General features: G+C 43.9%; 1 protein-coding gene across 3 annotated transcripts in view; it reads right to left on the reverse strand.

Moving 5' to 3' along the window:
• PHF21A (PHD finger protein 21A) overlaps positions 1-25,846 on the reverse strand; it is a 364,795-nt gene that overhangs the window by 214,113 nt on the left and 124,836 nt on the right. For all 3 annotated transcript variants that reach the window (XM_030200848.1, XM_030200845.1, XM_030200847.1), the window contains 2 exons: positions 5,554-5,586; positions 3,976-4,041 (listed from right to left, as the gene is read on the reverse strand). In XM_030200848.1, the coding sequence (XP_030056708.1) occupies positions 3,976-4,041; positions 5,554-5,586 (99 nt within the window). The remainder of the gene's footprint in view (positions 1-3,975; positions 4,042-5,553; positions 5,587-25,846) is intronic.

Genomic DNA, 25,846 nt, shown 5'->3' on the forward strand with positions numbered 1-25,846 from the left:
GTATCATCTTTACGCTGATGACTCCCAGATCTACCTCTCTCCACACCAGAAATCTCAGCCGAAATCCAGGCCAAAGTATCTGCCTGCCTGTCTGACATTGCTGTCTGGATGTCTCAGTGCCATCTGAAACTAAACATGACTAAGACTGAGCTTCTTATCTTTCCCCCTAAACCAACCTCTCCTCCTCCCCCATTCTCTATTTCTCTGGATAATACTCTCATCCTTCCTGTCTCATCAGCTCGTAACCTTGGGGTCATCTTCGACTCCTCCCTCTCCTTCTCTGCACATATTCAGCAGACTGCTAAAACCTGCTGTTTCTTTCTCTATAATATCACCAAAATTCGCCCTTTCCTTTCTGAGCACACTACCAGAACCCTCATTCACACTCTTATCACCTCTCCCTTAGACTATTGCAATTTGCTTCTCACAGGTCTCCCACTTAGCCATCTCTCTCCCCTTCAATCTGTTCAAAATTCTGCTGCACGACTAATATTACACCAGTGTCGTTATATTCATATTAGCCTTCTCCTCAAGTCACTTCACTGGCTTCCTATCCGTTTCCGCATACAGTTCAAACTCCTCTCATTGACCTATAAGTGCATTCACTCTGCAGCTCCTCAGTATCTCTCTACTCTCATCTCTCCCTACATTCCTCCCCGGGAACTCCGTTCACTGGGTAAATCTCTCTTATCTGCACCCTTCTCCTCCACTGCTAACTCCAGACTCCGTTCCTTTTATCTTGCTGCACCATATGCCTGGAATAGACTTCCTGAGCAGGTACATCAAGCTCCATCTCTGGCCGTCTTCAAATCTAAGCTAAAAGCCCACCTTTTTGATGCTGCTTTTAACTCCTAACCCTTATTCACTTGTTCAGAACCCTTATTTTATCATCCTCACTTTAATATTCCCTTATCTCTTGTTTGTCCTGTTTGTCTGTCCTAATTAGATTGTAAGCTCTGTTGAGCAGGGATTCTCTTCATGTTCAAGTGTACAGTGCTGCGTACGTCTAGCAGCGCTATAGAAATGATAAGTAGTAGAAGTAGTAAATCAGATATGTAAACCGTGGATCAATAGGTAAGTAGGTTGGATGAAGAGAGTAAACTAATTTAGTAAGAGAGTAGAGACTAGGGGTATGGAAGACAGGCCAGACAGAGGTGGGGAATGAAGACTATCAGAGGAAGTTACCAGAAGTGGTGACCAGGAAGGAGTGGAGGAGTGGTTAGGGTGGTGGACTTTGGTCCTGGGGAACTGAGGAACTGAGTTTGATTCCCACTTCAGGCACAGGCAGCTCTTTGTGACTCTGGGCAAGTCACTTAACCCTCCATTGCCCCATGTAAGCTGCATTGGGCCTACCATGAGTGGGAAAAGCGCGGGGTACAAATACAACAAAAAAAAAAAGTGCGGTCTCCTAGAGCATGTTGAAGCTGTGAGATTTTATTCTGCCACGGGACTGTCAATGAATCTGGAGTAAGGATAGCTGGAGAGCAAGTAGGTGGAGTGGAAGAGACAAGAGTCAGTGTGTTCAGAACTTGAAAAAGTTTACTGGGTTTTCTGAGAATCATTTCGGCTACATGAGAGAAGTAAGTTTGCTTGGCAAATTTAAATAACAGAGCAGTATGCCCTATATTTGAACAGGAAGGAACAATGGCATGAGGGTGAGCATCACTCTTGCCAAAGACATGCTGCCCTTCTGATTTGCTGCTTTAGAATTTAACAATTTTTATTGAGGAAGAAAAAATAAAGACAAGCAACAAAACTTTCCCATTTTATACAACTAGCCCCTTTAACCGCACCTCCTCCACCAATGTCCCTCCTCCTCTCACCTCCCCCAATTGGGAACAATATTGTATGTTTCAGTAACCTCTCACCTTATCGGTCCTTTCCCACTCCCACTTTCCCTAAATCCCAAACCTACATCAGACTCTCCTTCTCCCTTGAAAACAATACCCTGCCCCTACCTCTGCCCTCCAACATCCAAAATAAAAAAGAAACTACCTCACACTGGGAAGCGAATCAGAAAGAAAGGCAGACCCCTCAATGTAATATTCATCCATTATCAAATTACAAGCTTGTGGCGACAGAATCTGAAAATAGGGTTCCCATACAAGCAGAAATTGCTTTTTCCTGTGGGGTGTAAAAGAAGCATCTGTAGACTCCCACACCATAAGTAGATGCAAATAATTTCTCCATTCCCAATGCGATGGGGAGGTAGTACTTGTCCAGAACTGGAGTATACACCTCTTCACACTAAAAGTGCCTCCAGACTAGCCCCCCCCCCCTTTTTTTTTTTTTTTTTTAGAAAGGCCCAATTTGTCTATACTATCAAACAGAAATGCCTCAGGATCTAACTGAATCCCTGATTCACCAAGCACCTCAAAAAACTCCCAACACTCAGCCAAAAGAACTGAGTAGCAAAGCAGTTCCAAATGGTGTGAAAAATCTATTATCCCCATTAGTACATTTAAGACAGGTTGGTGTGTCAAAGTTCCCTGCCTTAAACAACTGTGGCTGTGTAAAAAAAAAAAAAAAAAAAAGCTGTATGAATTACTCCGTATTGGCATTCCCTAAAACCTGCATTGTGGGTATTGATGCAATACATTTTCCAACATCCCTCAGTCTCAAGGACTTACCTAAATCTGTTCCCCATCTAGCCTTCAGCATGAAGTATTCCCTAGAACTCGCCAGCTGTTGCAAGGTTTTAAGAGTGCCTGATATCGTTATTCAATCACAAGAGATAGAACTGAAAGAATCCTCAGGTTAAGTCCCAGGTGACCCTGTAAACTCTCACAGCCAAAGGATGACCTGTTGCTTTAATAGCCATAGACCTGAGTGGAACCATAGAAAGTGTTTTTGGTCCGAGGTCTCAACACATGATATGAGTGAGGGGCTGGGGAAAATAGGGAGAGACAGATGGTATCATCACTCTGTGAGAGTCTGAAGCTACAAAAAAAAAAGAGAGAGAGAGAGAAAACCCCAGTGTCTAGGGTAGATAGCAGTGATATTCAGTCCTTATCTGGATAAATTTATATTCAATTAGGGGCACAGCACAAATAGTAATCTTAATTTTAAACAGATAGATTATTCATTTAAGTTTAGGCCTGCATATTCAGTGGTCCTAACTAACTGATAGAGCTGCAGAATATCAGTTATAAAGACAAGGAGATAAATAATCCACTTATCTTTATGCAGCCACTGCAGCATAGATATTGACCCCTGTGTATTTTATGAACCATCTCAGTTCACCTGTTTTTAAGTAATAAACTACTCCAGGAGACATCTCAGATTTCCTCCTCTTTGTTATTGGTCATAACTACTTGATATGGTGGCAAGGCTGTGAATCTGCATTTAAATGCTGGATGATTATTTTCCTTTCTTTTCAATATGTATGGATTAGTGATAAGACAATTTATTTATTGGCCCTGGGACTTAGTTCCCCATCCTAACTGATGACTTTAAAATAAACACTGAACCAATTTTTCTGCTTTTATACTTAAGGATGATCAGTGGTTCTGCTTTTGCTTTTATTCTCTTTTTTTTGTTGTTCATGTGATTTCAAACAACAGTGTTTCTTGATATTTACATTTAAATCTTTTACTGGTGAATATGCAGCATCCAAATAATAAAAATAGTACAGTTTGTGCTTGCATCATTTTGAAACTCAATCCAAAAAACCTAGCACTGGTCTAAATAGTCACCATTCCTCTCCCCCCCCCCCCCCCCCCCACCAACACACATCTGCAAAAAATGCCTCGGGAATACTTGACTCCTCAGATCTCCAATGGCAATTACTTATATGTTTAGGTGACTTTTGTTTAGTTGGTTGATCCACACACTCAAATAGATTAGTGCGCCACAACAGTTAGGAGGATTATATAAGCACCTGAAAGTGGAAAAACTTGGTAGTTCTGCTGGAGATGATACACAGACAAACTTTCAGAACAAAAAACTTTAAAACATTAGTTATCGTCATCCTACCTGTTTCTCACTCAGAGCTGTGATTTTGGCTTGGAGCTCATGAAGTTGTTTTTTCAAATCTGCATTCTGTTGGGAAAGAAAATCATGGAGTGAGTATAATATTTTGCTGGCCCCAGAATCTTATGATTACTCCTCACGATGTAGGCAATGGTGTAATTGCAGTTAATAGTCTGAAATTTTTAAAAATTAATGCTTACATATGATATTTTGAGAAACATGCAAATTCCATATTATATGTCCTAGAATCTATTTTGTAAACAAAACACCCTAGCAAAACAGAAGATGAAGGGAGCAAAATTAAAGGCATTATTCAAAAGAAAAAAAATTTCTAAAGCTTGTTGCTCAGATAAAATGTACAGTATAAAACTTGTTGTATCCAGAAGGGAGACCTTGAACTCATTTGTGAAAATTAACCATTTTTTTAACCTAAGACTTAATTCATGAAATTCACTACCAATGCCCAACAATAATTATTCTCCAGTCAGGAGGATAACACAGAACTCTCTCCAGAGATTCTGTTAATAGCACTTTCCAAGTTAATCAGCTGGGGCAGATACACAGAGACCTACAAATCATTTAACCAGCAGTTTCCACTTCTTCCTTCCTTATCCTTAAGGAGCAGGGATCATCGCAATTGAGAAAAGATAGAATATGACCCTCTAAAGACTATTTAGCTATGCAATCTGCAGACTAACTAGTTTTATTATCCATGCTCTAACGTGCAAGAATCAATCACAGAGACAGACTGAGGGCAATTCTATCCAGTGCGCCTATATTTAGGTGCTTAGAAAGCATTTATTCTATAACTTATATTGTGAGCCTTCCAGGGATAGGAAAATAACTACTGTACCACAAGCAGCGGCAAAAGGGGGCCGGAGCTGGCATCGGGCAGCAAATAAAGCACTTGATGTGCAGCCATTTCTGGGGGGGGGGGGGGAGGGCTCCCACATTAACCCGGCAGTAACCGACCAGCACGCGCCACTGCCCGATTACCACCAGGTACACTCCGGCTCTACAAAAATAAATACATTTTTGCAGCGCTGGAAATGATGGCATGATAGGGGTGGGAAGTACCGCCGGGCTGCTGCATAGCGAGCGGTAAGCTCGCATTGGGCTTACTGCTGCTTAGTAAAAGGAACCCTAAATACATAAAATTAAATAAATGAAAGTAGATGCCTACTGTCCTTTATACTGTAGAATACTAGTGTAACCAGGTATATATGCACATATGTGGTTAAACATGAGCACATATGCCAGCCATAGAGCTAGTTAGTGTAAATGCTCATGCCTAGATTCTGGACATGAATGTGTGTGAACACTGTCCAGATTCTGCCCTGTGTACTGCCCACATGCAAACTATGTGGTATCGAAGACGCGTGCACAGTTACAGAAGAGTGCATAGCTAGATTACTGTGCTCACATACATGAATACATTCTGGTCATTTTAGCACAGCACTTGGTGCCTAAGTGTTGGCGGCCACCGCTTTATAGAATTACCCCCACCAAGTCTAACAAAAGAAATCTATTTTTCCTTAGATTAAGAATTTTTCTTAAAGTTTATAAGATTTTAAAATGTACCTGTGGATCTTGCTTCATTTGGGCAACCAGTTTCTAGTAAAAGAAATAAAAGGAAGGAGAAAGATTTAATATACATTTTCCCCATTACTATAAATAGACCAATCAAAGCTTGCTAGTCATCATTTTTCACAGCAGTTTTACTCCATATATCTTGTTTTAAGGAAAATAGTCATTTATCACTGATAAAACTGACAACAATGAACTTAGGATGGGTAAAGAACCTTTTATAGTTCATAATGTCATGCAAATGGATATTGAGTCCGTTATTTTCCAGAACTGTCTGAAACATTTACCCTGATTCTTTTAAAATTTTTTAAACAGTTCCTAGAAAAAGAAATCCTTTCAAGCACAATATAAACCAGCTGGGTAACCTAACCTAATACACCAACCGTACTCAGTGCAATTCCAGAATGGGAGATACAGAATGTGAGGGCACAACAATTTGAGAAGACCACCAATATATATCAAACTCTCTAAAAACTTACGCCTATGTTTACTAAGGCGTGCTACGAGTGCGTTAGCGTTTTTAACACACGTAAATGGTTTACACATGCTAAACACTAACGCGTCCATAGAGATGTATAGGAGCATTAGCATTTAACGCAACTTAAATTTAAGGGAGCATTAGAAATGCTAATGCACCTTAGTAAGCATGCCCCTTAATGATGGTTGAAGAAGGTACTAGAAACACAGCAAGATAGAAGAAGCAGCTGCTTAGAAGGTTACCTTCTGTATCTCCCTAGGTCCTGGAGACAAGACAAAAGCTACACTGGCATGAAATACCCAGTGTACCTGAATATAACTCACCTTGAGGGGTTACTGAAAAGGTGTGAGCAAAATCCAAATAAATAAATAAATGACTGCAAATGTGTTGTGTTTTGGCCAGACATCAGCTTAAGCACAACATCAAATAATCACAATACCAAATTACATGATAATGTGCTATTCTTGAAATAGTTCATTTTCTTAATTTTAAAATATTTTTCTTTTATGTTGTTCACAAAGATCAGGAACATTAACTCCCTGGACTGGCTTGGAGACACCAATTTCCTGCAAAGGTGTTTTATCTCTTGAGAGAATTACCTCCAATGGTTTCATTGCATTCCTTGCTAACCAATCTGTGGTGCCTTCTGGGACCAAGGGGTACCGCACCACGTCAGTGCCCAAGAAGAGGCAACAAAAGAAAGAACAGAAGCTTGAAAGAACGGGGGGGGGGGGGGGGGAGTGACAAATTTACTACAATATAACACAACAATTAGATTTTCTTAATCTTCCCATGAGCTAGTTACAAATATGTACAGAGATTCATTTTTTTACTAAGGTAGTGCTTATAAAGTACTAACGACAAAAACCAGACTTTCCTGATCTTCAGTGAAGTATAACTACGTAGAAAAATACTACAGTCCTGAAATCAAGCAGTTTATTGTCCCACTGCCACATGCAGGGTGTTGAATATCAAGAGGTAGATGAACTGGCAGATGGGCTTATGTATATTTGCATAGTACTTGTCAGGCTCCCACAACAGCAGAAGAAACATATAGGAAAAAGCAAGAACAAAAGGAATACTAGAAGAAAACATTCACATCTCTCTTTATGCTGTGTTATGTATTACTGTGTTTCATAAAGTGTTTTTTTTAATTATAGTACAACCAATTGGGTTATCAGTATATTGACAATGAATATCTGCGAGATAAATTTTCATATATTAGATGTCCACTGTAAGCACATTTATCTCATTACTATTACAACTAGCTGGCACCCACAAAACATTTGCAGAGAAAGAAGCCTGTGTATTGAAATACTCCTCACACCTGCTTCCTTTTCTCTCTTCCCCCCTAGCCACCTTCTCCTGACATCCTGTTCCCCCCCCCCCCCCTCACTTACGCTCATAATCTCCTTGCCCATCTCTCTCCTTATTCCTCCTCCCTGTATCCCTCATGCCTCTTCTTCCTCCACCCATTTTTCTTTCCTTCCACCCTACATCATGACCCTGGCTCTCTCACTAGTTCCCCAAAGATTTCTAATCTTTCAAACCTCAGCTCCCTTTTCTCTCTTCCAAGCCTGATGCTACACTCTTCCATTCCCAAATAAACCTTAGCAACATCCCACCTTTCTGCTAGCCGCTTAGTTCCTCCTCCATACCACAACTAAAGATCCAGCCAGCCAAATAGTCAGGTAGCTTATGAGTCACATTGGGATGGTTCTTGGTGCGCTGTGACAGGAGAAACATGTCTCCATTGATGCATGCATGTGTGCTGGCAAATGCATGTACACCCAGACAATGATCAACAAAAGCATTCCTCTCTCTAATTGAAGGTAATTACATAAAGGACATATGCATATGCAAATAAAAACGCTTCTTATAAAAATTACCCCATGCATAATGATAGGAACAAGCGTACTTGAACTGACTTTAGTGTAGGTGTGTTTCTGGGGTAGCATCTGGGCAGTGCATGACCAAAGTCACGATTTATACACATACGTTACACATGAACATTTACCCCTGCTTCTAAGCAGGGAGTGCAGGAGTAGCCTAAAGGTCAATGCAGCAGACTTTAATCCTGGCAAAGTGGGTTTGCAGCTCCTTGTGACTTTGGGTAAGTCACTTAACCCTCTGTTGCCCCAGGTACAAAATATAATGTGAGCCCACTAGGAACAGAATAAGTACCTGCTTATAGATCCAGATTCTGTATATGGTGCCTAAAAAAACTGGCACTGAAAAAATAACACTAAGCGCTATTCTATAAACCACGCTTATGTCCGGGAATCATGCTTAACATTAGGGGTGGCCATTTGCACCGACTGAAATGTGGTGCAAATCCTTGCGCCTAAATTAGGCGCCTATCCCCCTTATTCTACAACTACACGCATAAACTCTAGGAATGCCCCCGATCTTCCCATGACTCTCCCATTTCCGCGCCCCCTTTTCGGACTCACATGTAAAACTTTGGCATGGATCCGGCGCCTAAATTTATGCATGTAACTGCTAATTAAATCCAATTGGCGCAAATTGCTTGTTAGGTTGCCAATTAGTACTAATTGGCTCATTATTCAATTAAGTTGCATGCTCCCAAAATTGCATTCACAACTCCAAGCGCAATATATAGAATCCTGGGGATAATGTATACAGAGCTACATGTGTCTAATAGTGCTATAGAAATGTCCATGGCTTACCCATTTTCTGCAAGATTCATGTTGGTAATTTATAAAGATAAATAGCAGCCTAATGAGGCAATTCTATAAGTGGGTGCCCCAATGCCATGCGGCGACAGCCTATTCTAAAACAGCATCTGGGCATCCAGATTCCATTATAGAATACTACCTAACCCAGTATCAGTGCACCTAATATTTAGGCACCCACTGTTATATCAGCTATAGACCTGTGGTCACCTAAATGTGGCAGGGACACTTGTAACTGACAGTATTCTGTAAGTTATGTTTTTATTTATTCCACACTTGATATACTGCCTTTTTTTTGTTACATTTGTACCCCACACTTTCCCACCTATGGCAGGCTCAATGCGGCTTACATGGGGCAATGGAGGGTTAAGCGACTTGCCCACAGTCACAAGGAGCTGCCTGTGCCTGAAGTGGGAATCAAACTCAGTTCCTCAGTTCCCCAGGACCAAAGTCCACCACCCTAACCACTAGGCCACTCCTTTCTGTAAATTGTCAAAGTGGTTTACATATATGCTATTTTTGTAGGTACTTTCTGTCCCTAATGGGCTCACAATCTAAAGGGCAATAGAAGGATAAGTGACTTATCCAGGGTCACAAAAAGCTGCAGTGGGAATTGAACCCAGTTCTCTAGGACCAAAACCCACTGCACTAACCATTAGCCCTGCCCATGTCCCACCCATACTCGGTCAATTTGTATGCTCCCTTGCTTTAATGCACTATACCCCTTATAAGGGCACATGTACACTTATGCACATAAGTGCTAGTATACCATATATTTTCACTCACAAGGGTTTTGTAAATACAAGTGCCTAAGTTGTAGAGGGGCATAATCGAAAGGAACACCCAAGTTTTGCTGAAGACGTCCTTGCAAAACGTTCCGATAGAGGGGCAGGGAAACCCGTATTATCGAAACAAGATGGACGTCCATCTTACATTTTGATAATACAGTCGGGGACACCCAAATCCTGAAATTTAGGTCGTCCTTAGAGATCGTCATCCCTAGACTTGGTCGTTTCTGATTTTCGGCAATAATGGAAACCAAGGACGCCCATCTCAGAAACGACCAAATGCAAGCCCTTTGGTCGTGGAAGGAGCCAGCATTCGTAGTGCACTGGTCCCCCTCACATGCCAAGACACCAACCGGGCACTCTAGGGGGCACTGCAGTGGACTTCAGAAATTTCTCCCAGGTACATAGCTTCTTTACCTTGTGTGCTGAGCCCCCCAAAACCCACTACTGTACACCACTACCATAGTCCTTACGCGTGAAGGGGGGCACCTACATGTGGGTACAATGGGTTTGTGGTGGGTTTTGGAGGTCTCACATTTACCACCACAAGTGTAACAGGTGGAGGGTGGGCCTGGGTCCGCCTGCCTGAAGTGCACTGCACCCACTAAAACTGCTGCAGGGACCTGCATACTGCTGTGATGAACCTGAGTATGACATTTGAGGCAGGCACAAAATATTTTTAAAGATGTTTTTTGAGGGTGCGAGGGGGTTGGTGACCACTGGGGGAGTAAGGGGAGGTCATCCCTGATTCTCTCTGGTGGTCATCTGGTCAGTTCGGGCACCTTTTTGTGGCTTGGTCGTAAGAAAAACAGGACCAGGCAAAGTCGTCCAAGTGCTCATCAGCGACGCCCTTTTTTTCCATTATGGGTCGTGGACGTCCATGTGTTAGGCACGCCCAAGTCCCGCCTTCGCTACACCTCCAACATGCCCCCGAGAACTTTGGCCGCCCCTGCAATGGAAAGCAGTTGGGGACGTCCAAAATCAGCTTTCAATTATACCGATTTGGGCAACCTTGTGAGAAGGACGCCCATCTTCCGATTTGTGTCGAAAGATGGGCGACCTTCTCTTTCGAAAATAAGCCTGATAGAGGCAATTTCTTGCTCTCTTAAATCTAGAGAGCCTGTTACAAGATTACCCTCATTATATACTGAGATTATTATCTTGATTTCTGCAGTGCATACAGATGTATAAAGTGCTGTAAAAAGACATATATGAGCCAATATTCCAAGCAATTTAAGTGGGCAGAAGGGGCTCCTGCCTTCTTAAAACATGGTTAGCAGGCAGGCCGCCAATATTCAGCAGCACTTAACTGAGCAATGCCATCTATAAAGGAAAGTAAGCATCTGTGCTCCTTTACAGAAAAGGCTCCTACCAGGCACCCTCTGGGCACCTATTTATAGGCACACAGGTGGGCAAACTTGTACATAGCCTATGTATAAGCAAGTTTACCCATAGAATGAAAAAATGTTCCCAAGAGCAAGCTTGGAGTGGAGTTCATATCATAGTTAAACACTAATTTGAAAAGAGGAGCTTCTACATGTAATTTTACCAAAGGCTGTGCTCACCAAAGAGCAGGTATACATGTTAGAGTTTCCCTGGAATAACTGTCAAAGCAGAAGTATGTATGTACTTTCACTTTGAAAATCTGACACAGTACTCACGCAGAAATCTACCCATGCATGCAATTATAAAATTATCACGACTCATATTCTACAGGCAATATTAAGTCAGGACCACCTCCATTTAAAGAATCTTAGTTTGCAGTATACAGTTGCACATACTTCTAAAATCTGGAACCAGATGCATAAATCCTTCAGGTAGGTATGTAGGAACCAGGGGCGTATCTGCGTGGGGCCTCAGGGGCCTGGGCCCCCGCAGATTTTGCCCTGGACCCCCCTACCGCCATCAACCCTCCCCCGCTGCCGTTCTTACTTTTGCTGGCGGGGGACCCCAACCCCCGCCAGCCGAGGTCTGCTTCCACCTGCCGCTGCCGTAAAAACTTCTTCTTCAGCCGGCGGGGGACCCCAAACCCCCGCCAGCCGCCCCGCGGTGTTTAAAATTCATCTTCGGCCTCCGTGGCCGTGCTGCTGTGATAGGCGCTGTTGAAATCCACTTCGGAGTCTGACGTCGCAGCACGTACAACGTACAACGACGTCAGACTCCGAAGTGGATTTCAACAGCGCCTATCACAGCAGCACGGCCACGGAGGCCGAAGATGAATTTTAAACACCGCGGGGCGGCTGGCGGGGGTTTGGGGTCCCCCGCCGGCTGAAGAAGAAGTTTTTACGGCAGCGGCAGGTGGAAGCAGACCTCGGCTGGCGGGGGTTGGGGTCCCCCGCCAGCAAAAGTAAGAACGGCAGCGGGGGAGGGTTGGCGGCGGGAGGGGGGGTGGAGAGAGTCATTGGTGGCGGTGGGGGCTCGGCGGTGGCGGCGGGGGGGGGGGGGGCTAAAATGTGCCCCCTCCCTCTGGCTCTGGCCCCCCCTACCGCCGGAGTCCAGATACGCCCCTGGTAGGGACAGGGATAGGGGATGGGACTTGATATACCACCTTTCTGTGGCTACAGTCAAAGCAGTTTACATATCACATACAGGTACTTATTTTGTACCTGGCGCAATAGAGGGTTAAGTGACTTGCCCAGAGTCACAAGGAGCTGCAGTGGGAATTGAACCCAGTTCACCAGGGTCAAAGCCCACTGCACTAACCACTAGGTTACCACTGATACCCTTAGCAAACAATCCATTTTTATTCATAACATAAAATAACATAGTAGATAACGGCAGATAAAGACCTGTACGGTCCTTCTAGTCTGCCAAACAAGATATATTGCATCATGCCAAATGCTTGAGTTTAGCATATGCATACCTGACCTTGATCTGTCCTTGCTATTTTCGGGGCACAGACCATAGACGTCTGCTGGCTCTGGCCTTATTTCCCAATTAGTGAAGTTGACATCTAAGCACAAGTTTATTTTGATGCCATTCTCTTTCCATATAAGAATATTTATCCCACACATTTTTGAATTCCGCTAGCATTTTATTTCTACCAGGTATCTACCACCCTTTCCGTGAAAAAGTACTCCCTGATGTTACTTCTCAGTAGACTTGCCCTGCAACCTCAATTCATGTCCTCTAGTTCTACCACTTACCTGTCTCCAGAAATGGTTTGTTTTTATATTAATACCTTTCAAATATTTAAACATTTGTATCATATCACCCCTATCCCTCCTTTCCTCTAGGGTACACATATTCAGGTCTTCCATTCACTTCTCATATGTCTTGTGACACAAACTCCATACTATCTTTGTTACGTTTCTCTGAACCACTTCAAGTCTTTTAACATACTTAGAGAGCAACGGCCTCCAAAACTGAACACAATGTTCTAAGTGGGGCCTCACTAAAGCCAAGATACATACCTTTAGCAGGTATTCTCCGAGGACAGCAGGATGATTGTTCTCACATTTGGGTCGACATCCGCGTCGGCCCAGGAATCGGCATTTTGCAAGCAAAATATAAAAAAAGTTTTGCCAGAGTCTTCTGGCACACGTGCAGAACGCACCACGCATGCGCGAACCGATTTCCCGCCAGTCACGCGAATGCATTCCTCAGTTAAATCAAAAGCATAAAAAGAAACAAATCAACTCTAAAGGGGAGGTGAGCGGGTTTCTGAGAACAATCAGCCTGCTGTCCTTGGAGAATACCTGCTACAGGTATGTATCTTCGCTTTCTCCGAGGACAAGCAGGCTGCTTGTCCTCACGTGGGGTATCCCTAGCAACCAAGCTCACTCAAAACAATGAACATTGGTCAATTGGGCCTCGCAATGGTGATGACATAACATAGATTGACCTGAAACCATAAACAAGTAACTGAGCGTGCAGTCTGGAACAGAACAAAAATGGGTCTAGGGGGATGGAGTTGGATTCTAAACCCCGAACAGATTCTGCAGCATCGACTGACCAAACTGACTGTTGCGTCGGGTATCCTGCTGAAGGCAGTAGTGAGATGTGAATGTGTGGACTGATGACCACGTTGCAGCCTTGCAAATCTCCTCAATGGAGGCTGACTTTAAGTGAGCCACTGATGCTGCCATGGCTCTAACATTGTGAGCCATGACATAGCCCTCCAGAGTCAGCCCAGCTTGGGTGTAAGTGAAGGAAATGCAATCTACTAGCCAATTGGAGATTGTGCGCTTTCCAATGGCACCTCCCTTCCTGTTGGGATCAAAAGAAACAAACAACTGGGCGGACTTGTCTAAAGGGCTTTGTCCACTCCACGTAAAAGGCCAATGCTCTCTTGCAAACTGTGCAAACTGCTTTTGCCAGGGCGGGTATGAGGACGAATGTAAGCAAGACAATTGACTGGTTCAGATGGAACTCTAACACCATTTTTGGCAGGAACTTAGGGTGCGTATGGAGGACTACTCTGTTGTGATGAAATTTGATATAAGGTGCATGTACTACTAAGGCCTGAAGCTCACTGACCCTACGAGCTAAAGTAACAGTCACCAAGAAAACGACCTTCCAGGTCAAGTACTTCAGATGGCAGGAATTCAGTGGCTCAAAAGGAGCTTTCATCAGCTGGGTGAGGACAACGTTGAGATCCCATGACACTGGTGGAGGTTTGACAGGGGGCTTTGACAAAACCAAACCTCTCATGAAGCGAACAACTAAAGGCTGTCCAGAGATAGGCTTACCCTCTACACACCGATGATAGGCACTAATCGCACTAAGGTGAACCCTTACTGAGTTGGTTTTGAGGACAGACTCTGATAAGTGTAGAAGGTATTCAAGCAGGGTCCGTGTAGGACAAGAAAGAGGATCTAGGGCCTTCCTGTCACACCAGACAGCAAACCTCCTCCATTTGAAAAAATAACACTTCTTCGTGGAATCTTTTCTAGAAGCAAGCAAGACTCGGGATACACCCTCTGAAAGACCCAAGGAGTCGAATTCTAAGCTCTCAACATCCAGGCCGTGAGAGCCAGAGACTGGAAAATGGGATGTAGAAGCAACCCTTCGTTCTGAGTGATGAGGGTTGGAAAACACTCCAATCACGGTTCTTCCAAATCTGATGCGGCCAGAAAGGTGCAATCAGGATCATGGTTCCGCAGTTTTGCTTGAGTTTCAGCAAAGTCTTCCCTACTAGAGGTATGGGAGGATACGCATACAGAAGGCCTGCCCCCCAATGTAGGAGAAAGGCATCTGACGCTAGTCTGTCCTGGGCCTGAAGTCTAGAACAGAACTGAGGGACCTTGTGATTGATCTGAGTGGCAAAAAGATCCATCGACGGGGGTGCCCCACGCTCGAAGATCTTGCGGACTACGGCCATGTTCAGTAACCACTCATGAGGTTGCATTATTCTGCTCAACCTGTCGGCCAGACTGTTGTTTACGCCTGCCAGATAAGTAGCTTGGATAAACATGCCATGACGGCGAGCCTGACACAGAGGGTGAGATCCGGTGCCCCCCTGTGTTACGTCTGTGCTCACCTCACCCTCTGGTGGCCAGAAGTGGTGGCTGCTATGAACTGTCATCCGTTCCAGATTTCAGGCCTGTCCGGTCCGGATCTTACAGACTGCCAGACTTGCTCTTCTTGTTTGTCCCTGAACAGCACCTGTAGCTGCCTTCTGATTCTTGCAGCTGAGCTTCAGCTGGTATTGGCTTTATTAGCTATCTGGAGACTTCTGAGCTTGCCTTTGCATTGCGTCTAAGGCCCTGGTATGTTGGGGTGCTGGTGCACTTCTGCTGAGTCCAGTTTCTAGTTTGGTTCCCTGCCTTGATTCTCGTCTGTTCTAGTTAGTCTGTGGATAGTTAGATTAGCTTGTTTGTTTGTTAGTCTTGTCTCTGGGTTATAGTTTTGTGTTTAGTCCTTGTCTGTTTGTATCTTAGTGGCTGCTCTGTAGCTTTTAGTTTTGTGTCTTGTTAGTCAGTGTCTTGCTCCCTGTTTTAGTGGCTGTTACAGCTTTCAGTCTTGTCCTTTATTTTACCCATTCCTTGCCCTGCTGTCCCTGTATGTTCCTTTCCCCTCTGACCCTCAGTCCCTGCGCTGCCTAGCTGTTTTCCAGTCCTGCCCTGTCCTGCAAGTCCTACCGGCCACCTGAAGCCAGGAGCTCAACTTTTGGTGAAAAGTGGCCAAGTGTAGGTGAAGTCTCACTGCTCATTAGAGTTCTGCCCTGCCTCTGGTGTGGGGTGGTTTTGCCTGCCACTGCCGCTCCTCGGTGGTGGCCCAAGGGCTCACAACCTAGTTTCCCGCTTGAAAACGTGACACCCTGCTTGTTGGTGTAAAACATGGCAACCTGATTATCTGTCTGAATTAAGATTACTTGGTTGGACAGCCAATCTCTGAAAGCCTTTAGAGCGTTCCAGATCGCTCTTAATTCCAGGAGGTTGATCTGCAGACCTCTTTCCTGAATAGAGGGGGGCAATCCTCTCAGCGCCGACGCTTCTCGGGTGCCGATTCCCTCGACGCCCCAGAGCTCCCGGCACCGAGTGTCGAAGGAGAACGATGACAGTGCTTCTACGCCTTCGCTCGACGCCCGTCATCGAGACTCGTCAGTACCGATGAGGAGGACGTGGAAACCTCACGCCTCCTCGGGGCCGGGGGACCTGCATAACAGGAGACCTCGAGACAGGTGGAGACCCACTCGATGCCTCACTGCTCCCAGAGTGAATAGGTCTTTCAGCAGCCATTACCTCTGCTCCCAACGTCGATGCTTCCCTCAAAGTTGATGTCGACGCCGCCGACTTCGGTATCAATGTCGACGTTGAAGGACCGGACCGAGCCCCAAAAAGCTTTTCTCGTTGGGCCTCTCGAAACGCTTGGGTCCATTTCTTCATACAAAGACACAGACTACAAGCGGCAAGGTACTGTATACACCAGGCGTGGGTATTGGTACCTGAGATGGTCCGGTTGCACCGAGTACAACGTTTGAAGTCGCTGGGTGTCTTCGATGACATGGAAGGAAAAACAGCTTCAGCAAAATCAAAAGACACGATTATGCCTGTTAGAAGAAAAAAGGGCACAAAAAGAAGGGAACAACCCGGCCACGTTGAAAACAAAGGAAACTTTAAAAGGGGCACAAATAAGGAACTACGGGAAGTGTGTGTGGGGGGGGGGGTTGTTTTACTTTTAAACTGTAGAATTGTTGAAAAAAGAAAAGAAGGCAAAAAGCCACAAAACAAACAAAGACTCTTTCCTGGGCCTGAGAGGAGCGCACAAAAAACTCTACCACACCTCAACACAGAGAAAAGAAAACTGAGGAACGCGTTCGCGAGACGGGTGGGAAATCAGTGTGCGCGCCAGAAGACTCTGGCAAAACTTTTTAAAAATATTTTGCTTGCAAAATGCCGATTCCTGGGCCGACGCGGACTTCGATCCACATGTGAGAACATGCAGCCTGCTTGTCCTCGGAGAATGACTTGTACAGGGGTATCAATATCTCCTTTCTTCTGCTGGTTGTATCTCTCTATATGCAGCCAAGCATCCTTATTGCTATGGCCACTGCCTTTTCACACTATTTTGCCACCCTGAGATCCTCAGATTCCTGAAATGTGCTTATCAATCTCTTGCCTCCTAAGTTTCAAGTTTTGTTAAAATTTTCTATCCCACCCAACAGTATATGTCATCTGGGCAGCTTACAGTCTAAAACCTGGGGAAGACAATGCAATCAAAAAGTTGACATCACACAATATGGAAAGAAGGTGGAACTACAATTTTTGAAAGGACTGGAGGAGGAGGGAGGACACAGCATTCCCGTATTCCAAAACTCTTGTATATATCTTTTAATGTTTGCACTACAAGTGCATAACTCTTCACATTAAATTTTAGAATAAGAGTGACAGTGAGTGAGTGAGTGAGTTGGAGGATGTGAAAGAAGGTGGTCTCCAGACTCCAGCCCAGCAAAGGGACTGTAAAGATGTGACATGGAGAAAGATGTCACACTGAAGGGCAGGAGAAAGGATCTCTCTCTGGGCAGAGGTGAGAAATTTCTATTTAAACTGAGTTAACATCAGAAATGCTGCTACAGTGAAATTCTGTTTTGAAATCAGACTCTTTTTGGAGCAGTACTGACCTGATAGCAGCTAGTAAAAATTAAGTCCATTTATCAAACAAGAGTTAAGCTAGATTAAATATGTGCTATTGACTGTATGTGAAAACAAAAAGATGACATCTTACTGACATACAGAGATTGTAAGTTTATATATATTTCTTTAATCAGACCTTAATTAAAATTGTTAATTACTCTATTAATTTGAGTTAAATAAAAGTCATACTTTAATTCCTAAGAAAAGCTGTATTCACTGAGCACGTTGCCTTTAAATAAAGCACATTAAGAGGGTATTCAGGTAATGCCTAATAAGGTATAAACAGATCTTCTAACAATTTCAATATAAAACACTAGGAAAAAAGGCCCGTTTCTGACACATATGAAACGGGCGCTAGCAAGGTTTTCCTCGGAGTTTGTGTGTTTTACAGAGTGTGTGTGAGAGTGAGTGCGTGATAGAGAGTGAATGTGTGAGTGTGTGACAGAGAGAGTGAGACTGGGTGCGAGTGTGTGTATGAGAATGAGAGTGTGTGCCAGGGCCCCCCTCCCCCTCCCAGTTGCAGGGTGGCCTCGCCCCCTCCCTCCCTCCCAGTTGCAGGGTTCCCCCCCCTCCTTCCCTCCCAGTTGCAGGGTCGGCCCTCTCCCCCTCCCTCCCAGTTTCAGGGTCACACCCCCTCCCTCCCAGTTCCTGGGTCCGTCCGCCCCCCTCCAAGTTCCAGGGTCTGCCCCCCTCCCTCCCTCCCAGTTCCAGGGTCATTGCCCCCCCCCTCTCTCCCCCCCTCCAGCCACCCTGCGATGTTTAACTGCAAAATTAGGCAGCTGTGTAGTGTAATAAAACACACCTGCAACGTTGTAAAGCTGACTCCGTGGCTTCACTGAAGTGAAGGGTTCCTAAGGTTCGTCAGATTCGTCAGTCTGTCACCATCTCTCTCGTCCCCCGCCCTCGCGCCTCTGATAGGTCCGCCACCCTCAACGTCATCACGTTTTGACGCGAGGGCGGGGCCGAGAGAGATGGTGACAGACTGACGAATCTGACAAACCTTACGAACCCTTCACTTCAGTGAAGCCACGGAGTCAGCTTCAGAACGATGGAGGTGCTTTTTATTATAGTAGAGATTATACTATAGTATACTGAGTGGAGGAATGGCCTAGTGGTTAGAACACCAGTTTTGCAATCCACAGGTTGCCGGTTCAAATCCCTCTGATGCTTCTTGTGATCTTGGGCAAGTCACTTAACCCTCCATTGCCTCAGGTACAGACTTAGATTGTGAGCCCTCCTGGGACAGAGAAATAACCAACGTACCTGAATGCAACTCACCTTGAGCTACTACTGAAAAAGGTGTGAGCAAAATCTAAATAAATAAAATAAAAAAATTCAAATAGATAATCAGGCACAAAACTTGGATTGTGAGTCCAGTAGGGACATAGAAAGTGCCTACATTTAATATGTAAACTGCTTTGATTGTTCCACAGAAAGGCAGTATATAAAGAATTTAATAAATAAATACCTCTGCCCCCAAACAGGTTGCCTAGGTTGAGAGGTCAAGTAGGCACCAATATTAAATCTATTTCATAAAGATACGTGGAGGGGCATAATCAAAAGGGGCGCCCAAATTTTCCTGAGGACGTCCTCGCAGAACATCCTGGCGAAGGGGTGCGGGAAACCTGTATTATCAAAACAACATGGGCATCCATCTTTCATTTCGATAATACGGTCGGGGACGCCCAAATCTCGAAATTTAGGTTGTCCTTAGATGGTCGTCCCCGATTTTCGGCGATAATGGAAACTAAGGACGCCCATTTCAAAAATGACCAAATCCAAACCATTTGGTCATGGGAGGAGCCAGCATTCATAGTGCACTGGTCCTCCTCACATGCCAAGACACCAATCGGGCACCCTAGGGGGCACTGCAGTGGACTTCAGAAATTGCTGCCAGGTGCATAGCTCCCTTACCTTGGGTGCTGAGCCCCCCAAATCCCCCCCCCCCAAAAAAAAAACCCACTCCCCACAACTGTACACCACTACCATAGCCCTAAGGGGTGAAGGGGGGCACCTACATGTGGGTACAGTGGGTTCCTGGTGGGTTTTGAAGGGCTCACATTTACCACCAAAAGTGTAACAGATGGGGGGGGGGGGGGGGGAGAGGGCCTGGGTCCGCCTGCCTGAAGTGCACTGAACACACTAAAACTGCTCCAGGGACCTGCATACTGCTGCGATGGACCCAAGTATGACATTAGAGGCTGGCATAGAGGCTGGCACAAAATATTTTTAAACTATTTATTTGAGGGTGGGAGGGGGTTAGTGACCACTGGGGAAGTAAGGGGAGGTCATCCCAGATTCCCTCCGGTGGTCATCTGGTCATTTAGGGCACATTTTTGTGGCTTGGTCATAAGAAAAAAAGGACCAGGTAAAGTCATCCAAGTGTTCGCAAAGGACGCCCTTCTTTTTTCCATTATCTGTCAAGGACGCCCATGTGTTAGGCATGCCCCAGTCCCGCCCTCGCTACGCCTCCAACACGCCCCCATGAACTTTGGTCATCCCCGTGACGGAAAGCAGTTGAGGATGCCCAAAATCGGCTTTCGATTATGCCGATTTGGGCGACCCTGTGAGAAGGACGCCCATCTTGCGATTTGTGTCGAAAGATGGACGTCCTTCTCTTTCGAAAATAAGTCTGATAGGCACCTTTGTGTCTATATAAAATTGTTCCACAAAATCTGCAGGAATCAGAGCTATAGTAAAGCCATCTACCTTTACACCATGATGCGCGATCATGCATATTTTATAAGGACCACACACTTACTGTGACTCTATCTGTGCTCCACTCAATGTACAGAGAAAGGCGACAAAAATGATAAAGGGGATGGGACGACTTCCCTCTGAGGAAAGCTGAAGCGGCTAGGGCTCTTCAGCTTGGAGAAAAGACAGCTGAGAGGAGATATGATAGAGGTCTATAAAATAATGAGTGGAGTGGAACGGGTAGATGTAAATCATTTGTTTACTCTTTCAAAAATACTAAGACTAGGCGATGAAGTTACAAAGTAGTAAATTTAAAACGAATCTGGGAAAAAATTTCTTCAATCAACATGTAATTAAACTCTGGAATTCATGGCCAGAAAATGTCGTAAAGGCGGTTAGCTTAGCGGGGTTTAAAAAAGGTTTGGCCGGCTTCCTAAAGGAAAAGTCCATAGACCACTATTAAAATGACTTGGGGAAAATCCACTGCTTATTTCTGGGATAAGAAGCATAAAATGTATTGAACTTTTTGGGGGGGATCTTGCCAGGTATTTGTGACCTGGATTAACCACTGTAGGAAACAGGATGCTGGGCTTGATGGACCTTTGGTCTGTCCCAGTGTGGCAATACTTATGTACTTATGTTCTTCTCATAGTACAAGCTTGAAAGTGTGGAGTAATTTTATAAGCAGCATTTTATGCATGTAGAGGGTGAGGCAAAAAAAAAAGCAACCCCTTGAGTTTTTTTGCCGTTTTCTCAGCAATCACTCTGAATTTCAATGAGAAACTTTCTGTACTTATTCAGTCATCATATTTACGTATTACTATTCAACAACATTTAATTATCTTAAGCTATGTTGATGTTACTGACATTTTAACTTTACTACCTAGCAATTTTTGCACGTTAAAAATATTCGAGTTAAAACACATTAAAATAACGTCATTGAAATGATATAATTGACAATCCAGCTTATAATCGAAAGTGATCACCGGCCATATTCTGACACAAATCGGGAGATGGCCGGCGATTTCTTAAAAGCGGCGAAATCGGTATAATTGAAAGCGGCATTTTTGACAGCATCGCCGCTTTCCTGTCGCTTCACCGGCGAAAGTTCAAAGGGGCGTGTCGGTAGATTAGCGAAGGCAGGACATGGGCGGGCATGGGCGTGGCTACCAGATGGCCGGCTTTCGCCGATAATGGAAAAAAAAAGCGGCGTAAAGCAGTATTTTGCCGGCTTTACTTGGTCCTTTTATTTTCACGACCAAGCCTCAAAAAGGTGCCCCAACTGACCAGATAACCACTGGAGGGAATTGGGGATGACCTCCCCACACTCCTCCAGTGGTCACCAATCCCCTTCCAAACTAAAAAAATAAAACTAAAAACCTTTTTTGCCAGCCTGTATGCCAGCCTCAAATGCCGTACCTACCTCCATGACAGCAGAATGTGTTGTATCCTCCGACAGCCTTTCCCTGGTTGCGATGTGGCTCTCGGGTGAGTGTGACACCTTTTCTGTTAGGTGCCCTGCAGAGTCACATTAGCAATGCATTGTGGTGGGTGTAGGGTACTGGGCTCTACTCCCATGGTGCTTTCCCCCCCTGCTAACTGGGTCAGAGTGTGCCCTGTTTTGTTTCCTGTTGTAGTCCATGCGGTAGTGGCCATTTTTGTAAGCCAGTTTTAGTTCCCTTTCCTGTGTTACCCACGTTAGCGAACGTAGTTCTTACCTTGAATGGTGCTGAAAGAGGGCATTGTACACCATTGTGCCAGCTCTGACCTACTGCTAATCTTAGTACCAGGGGACTCTTTGCCAGTGGGACACAATATCTGATCTGCAGTTAACTGTGAGTAAACGTGCTTATTTCAAGAAAGGACTTTTTCAGAGAGATTAGTCTTCAGGTGTGAACTGGTGTGCCAAAGTTATACAGCAGCCATAAGTCCTAGAGGCTGTATGCAGGTCCCTGGAGCAATTTTAGTGGGACAGTACATTTGTGGGTAGTGAGTTTGGGGGGGGGGGGTTTGGGGGGCTCAGCTCCCAAAGTAAGGGAGCTATGCACGTGGGAGCTTTTCTGAAGTCCACCGCAGTGACCCCTAGGGTGGCTGGTTGATGTCCTGGCATGTCAGGGGGGCCAGTGCACTAAAAATGCTGGCTCCTCGCACGGCCAAATGCCTTGAATTTGGCCGGGGTTTGAGATGGCCGACATAACTTTCCATTATCGCTGAAAAACAAACCCGGCGAACTCCACGTCATTTGGCCGGGCTAAACCATATTATCGAAAAAAAAAGATGGCCAGCCATCTTTTTCGATAATATGGTTCCGGTCAGCTGTAGCGCCGCCGCCAACACAGATCGCCGGCGATCTATTTGGCCGGCGACGTTCAATTATGCCCCTCAATGTGTCTGAACTTCACAATCACTGTGAATGCTCAAAGCGTCAACCCTCCAGCTTTAACACAGGTCTTCAGTCACTTTGGGAAGTTCTTAACAGCCTTGTCGAGTCAGTGATTGTTTGCAGCTTTGGATGGAGCTTCTGATAGGCCTCCAACATTGCTCCCCAGACAAAAGTCTATGTCACTGTGACGTCATTAAGAGTAAGCTGGTACCCTGTTTTCTTTTTTTTTCTAAATAATGGTAGTTTTATACTGCAAAACATTTTTGAATATTTGTGACCTGGATTGGCCACTGCTGGAAACAAGATACTGGGCTTGAAGAACCTTTGGTCTGTCCTAGTATGGCAATGCTTATGTTCTTATGTAACAAGCGAAAATTGCTGGGTGGTCACACTAAAAAGTCTGTAACTTTGCCATGTTTAAAGATAATCTCATTCCACTAAGCACATATACGTAGATAGTAACAACAAATAAAGCTGTAAAATTTCACTCTGAAATTTCACGCAGTTGCTGAGAAAACGGGAAAAATCTGTAGAGGGTTGCTTTTCTTTTTGCCTCACCCTGTATACTAACTCAAATGGAGGAAATAAAGTACTTGGAAATAAGTTTGGGAAAAATTAATAACCTACATATTCTAAAAATCCCAAAACTACCCCAGTAAACACTAATTAACAACATTAAACCCCTTACAAAATGTTTAGTGAAACAGATGTGTTCATAAGCTTTCATAGGACTACCACAGACCAATGGGTCTTAACTCAGTCCACACTGCCTAAACACTGCCTAATCATAGCACGTTTAAAATGAAAAGTATAAATGTTACTGTGCCAAACAGTGCTTCAGTGTAAAATTCAAAATAAGCAACTATAATTAAATCAAAACTTAGCTTGTAGTATAAATAGTCCTAGGTCCAGCTGTAAGCTTTCTGAAGAGACCGAATGATTTCTTCTAAAAGCTGGCTGTTCGGGTCCCTCACTCAGCTTTATACAATTACTCCCATAGTCAATACACATGGAACAAAAAAGAAGCAGGCCTTGACCCATTGCTTGTCACTTAAATCAAAGTACATCCATTCCAAACAAGCTTTTCATGCAACTTTTGTATTAATCCTACAGGCATCCTGAATGTTCTACCATTCGATTTAGCTTTAGACAAATGATGCTGGAGAGAATGGGGAACATTTAATGTAATGTATTTGCTATACTGCCTTCACTTTCTTGAACCTTCACTTCCATGACCATCAGGCGGTGTAAAATAACAATAACAATGGTTTATGGTTTATTAAAAATTTGCTATACCGCTAGAGCTAACTAGCAGGCCACAGCACTTTATAAAAGTACATAAAAATATAGAAGGTGGAAGATGGAAAAGAACTACATTTTGGATAGGAAAGACTGCCTATACAGGCAAAGCTAACACACTATTAAAGCTAAGACTAGGAGGAAAAGTATACAGGCAAAATAAAAAGTAGCTATATGGCATAATATACTAACTTAGGGCATCTTTTACTAAGGCGCGCTCACATTTTTAGAGCTCCCTAAAATTGTGGGCGCGCTAAACGTTCCCATAGGAATGCATTGGTGTCTCTAACATTTAGCAAGCGCCAAAACGTAAACGCGCCTTAGTAAAAGACCCCCTCAGTGTCCATCTTTCTAAGGGGAACATGAGTGTCCTCTTCACATAGGGGAACATGTTTATATGGTTTCAAAGAAATAAAACAACATGCTAGATACTCATGTTTTCCGAAAGTAGTCATGTTCCTTGGTGAAGAACTTTGGAATGAAAAAGGCTTTTTCTAGTACATTTGCCTATTTGGCATCTACACACTTGAATGATTTACCAAATGATATTTAGAGACAGTCTAATTATATGAATTTTTGAAGATTGGTGAAAACGTTTTTATTCAGAAAATTTTAAAGACGTTAAGTTGCATAAATATAAATGCTTTTTTATGCAGCAAATAGGTTGCCTAAATTTATGTTTTTTTAAGAAGTTGTGTAATTCCTGGAGACATTTCAGCTCTTTTTCTTTTTGTGAGCCACACTGAACTTTAGGCATATGTGGGATGTAAGCGTCATGTAATGAAACGGAAATATGTTCATCTACATTATTCAATCATGGCTTGTTCTTATCCTACCTATCACTATAATAGTATGACTGTACATTTAACATAAAAGCATGCTTCTCTAATTACTCCATGGAGAAGTAGCTTATTGGTTAAGAGAAGCAGGTCCTAAACCAAGAAGCCAGGATTCAAATCACACTTCTCCCACTGACACTTTTTGTGACTTTGGACAAGTAACTTCACTTTCCATTGCTTCAGGTACAACTTACAACCAGAGTTACTGTTATATGCTAACAAGCTTTATTCACCACCATCAACACACCAAATCTGAACCTTCCAATTTTGGATACCCTAAAAATTCTTGGGGTTACCATCGATCGATACCTAACACTTGAGAACCATGTGAAAAACACAACCAAGAAGATGTTCCACTCAATGTGGAAATTAAAAAGAGTAAGACCTTTCTTCCCTAGGACTGTTTTCCGCAACCTGGTACAATCAATGGTGCTTAGCCATCTAGATTACTGCAATGCACTCTACGCCGGTTGCAAAGAGCAAATAATCAAAAAAGTTCAGACAGCCCAGAACACTGCAGCCAGACTCATATTCGGCAAAACAAAATATGAAAGTGCTAAACCACTACGAGAAAAGCTACACTGGCTCCCACTTAAAGAACGCATCACGTTCAAAATCTGCTCCCTAGTTCACAAAATCATTCACGGAGAAGCACCAGCCTATATGTCAGACCTGATAGACTTACCACCCAGGAATGCTAAAAGATCATCCCGCACATTCCTTAATCTGCACTTCCCAAACTGCAAAGGTCTAAAATACAAATTAATGAATGCGTTGAATTTCACCTACTTGAGTATACAGTGATGGAACCCTTTGCCGCACAACTTAAATAACGATTTACGAACTAACCAACTTCCGAAAACTACTGAAGACCCACCTCTTTGATAAAGCATACCACAAAGATCAACAAATGTGAACATACACCGCTCCTCCACATATATTCAGAACTGTCTTATAATATCTGCTTGTTACTCTACTATCATGTTCTATCATTATCATGTTACCATGATTCTTCTGTTAACTAAATTC

Source organism: Microcaecilia unicolor, chromosome 4, assembly GCF_901765095.1.
Source record: "Microcaecilia unicolor chromosome 4, aMicUni1.1, whole genome shotgun sequence".
NCBI classification, from domain to species: Eukaryota; Metazoa; Chordata; class Amphibia; order Gymnophiona; family Siphonopidae; genus Microcaecilia; species Microcaecilia unicolor.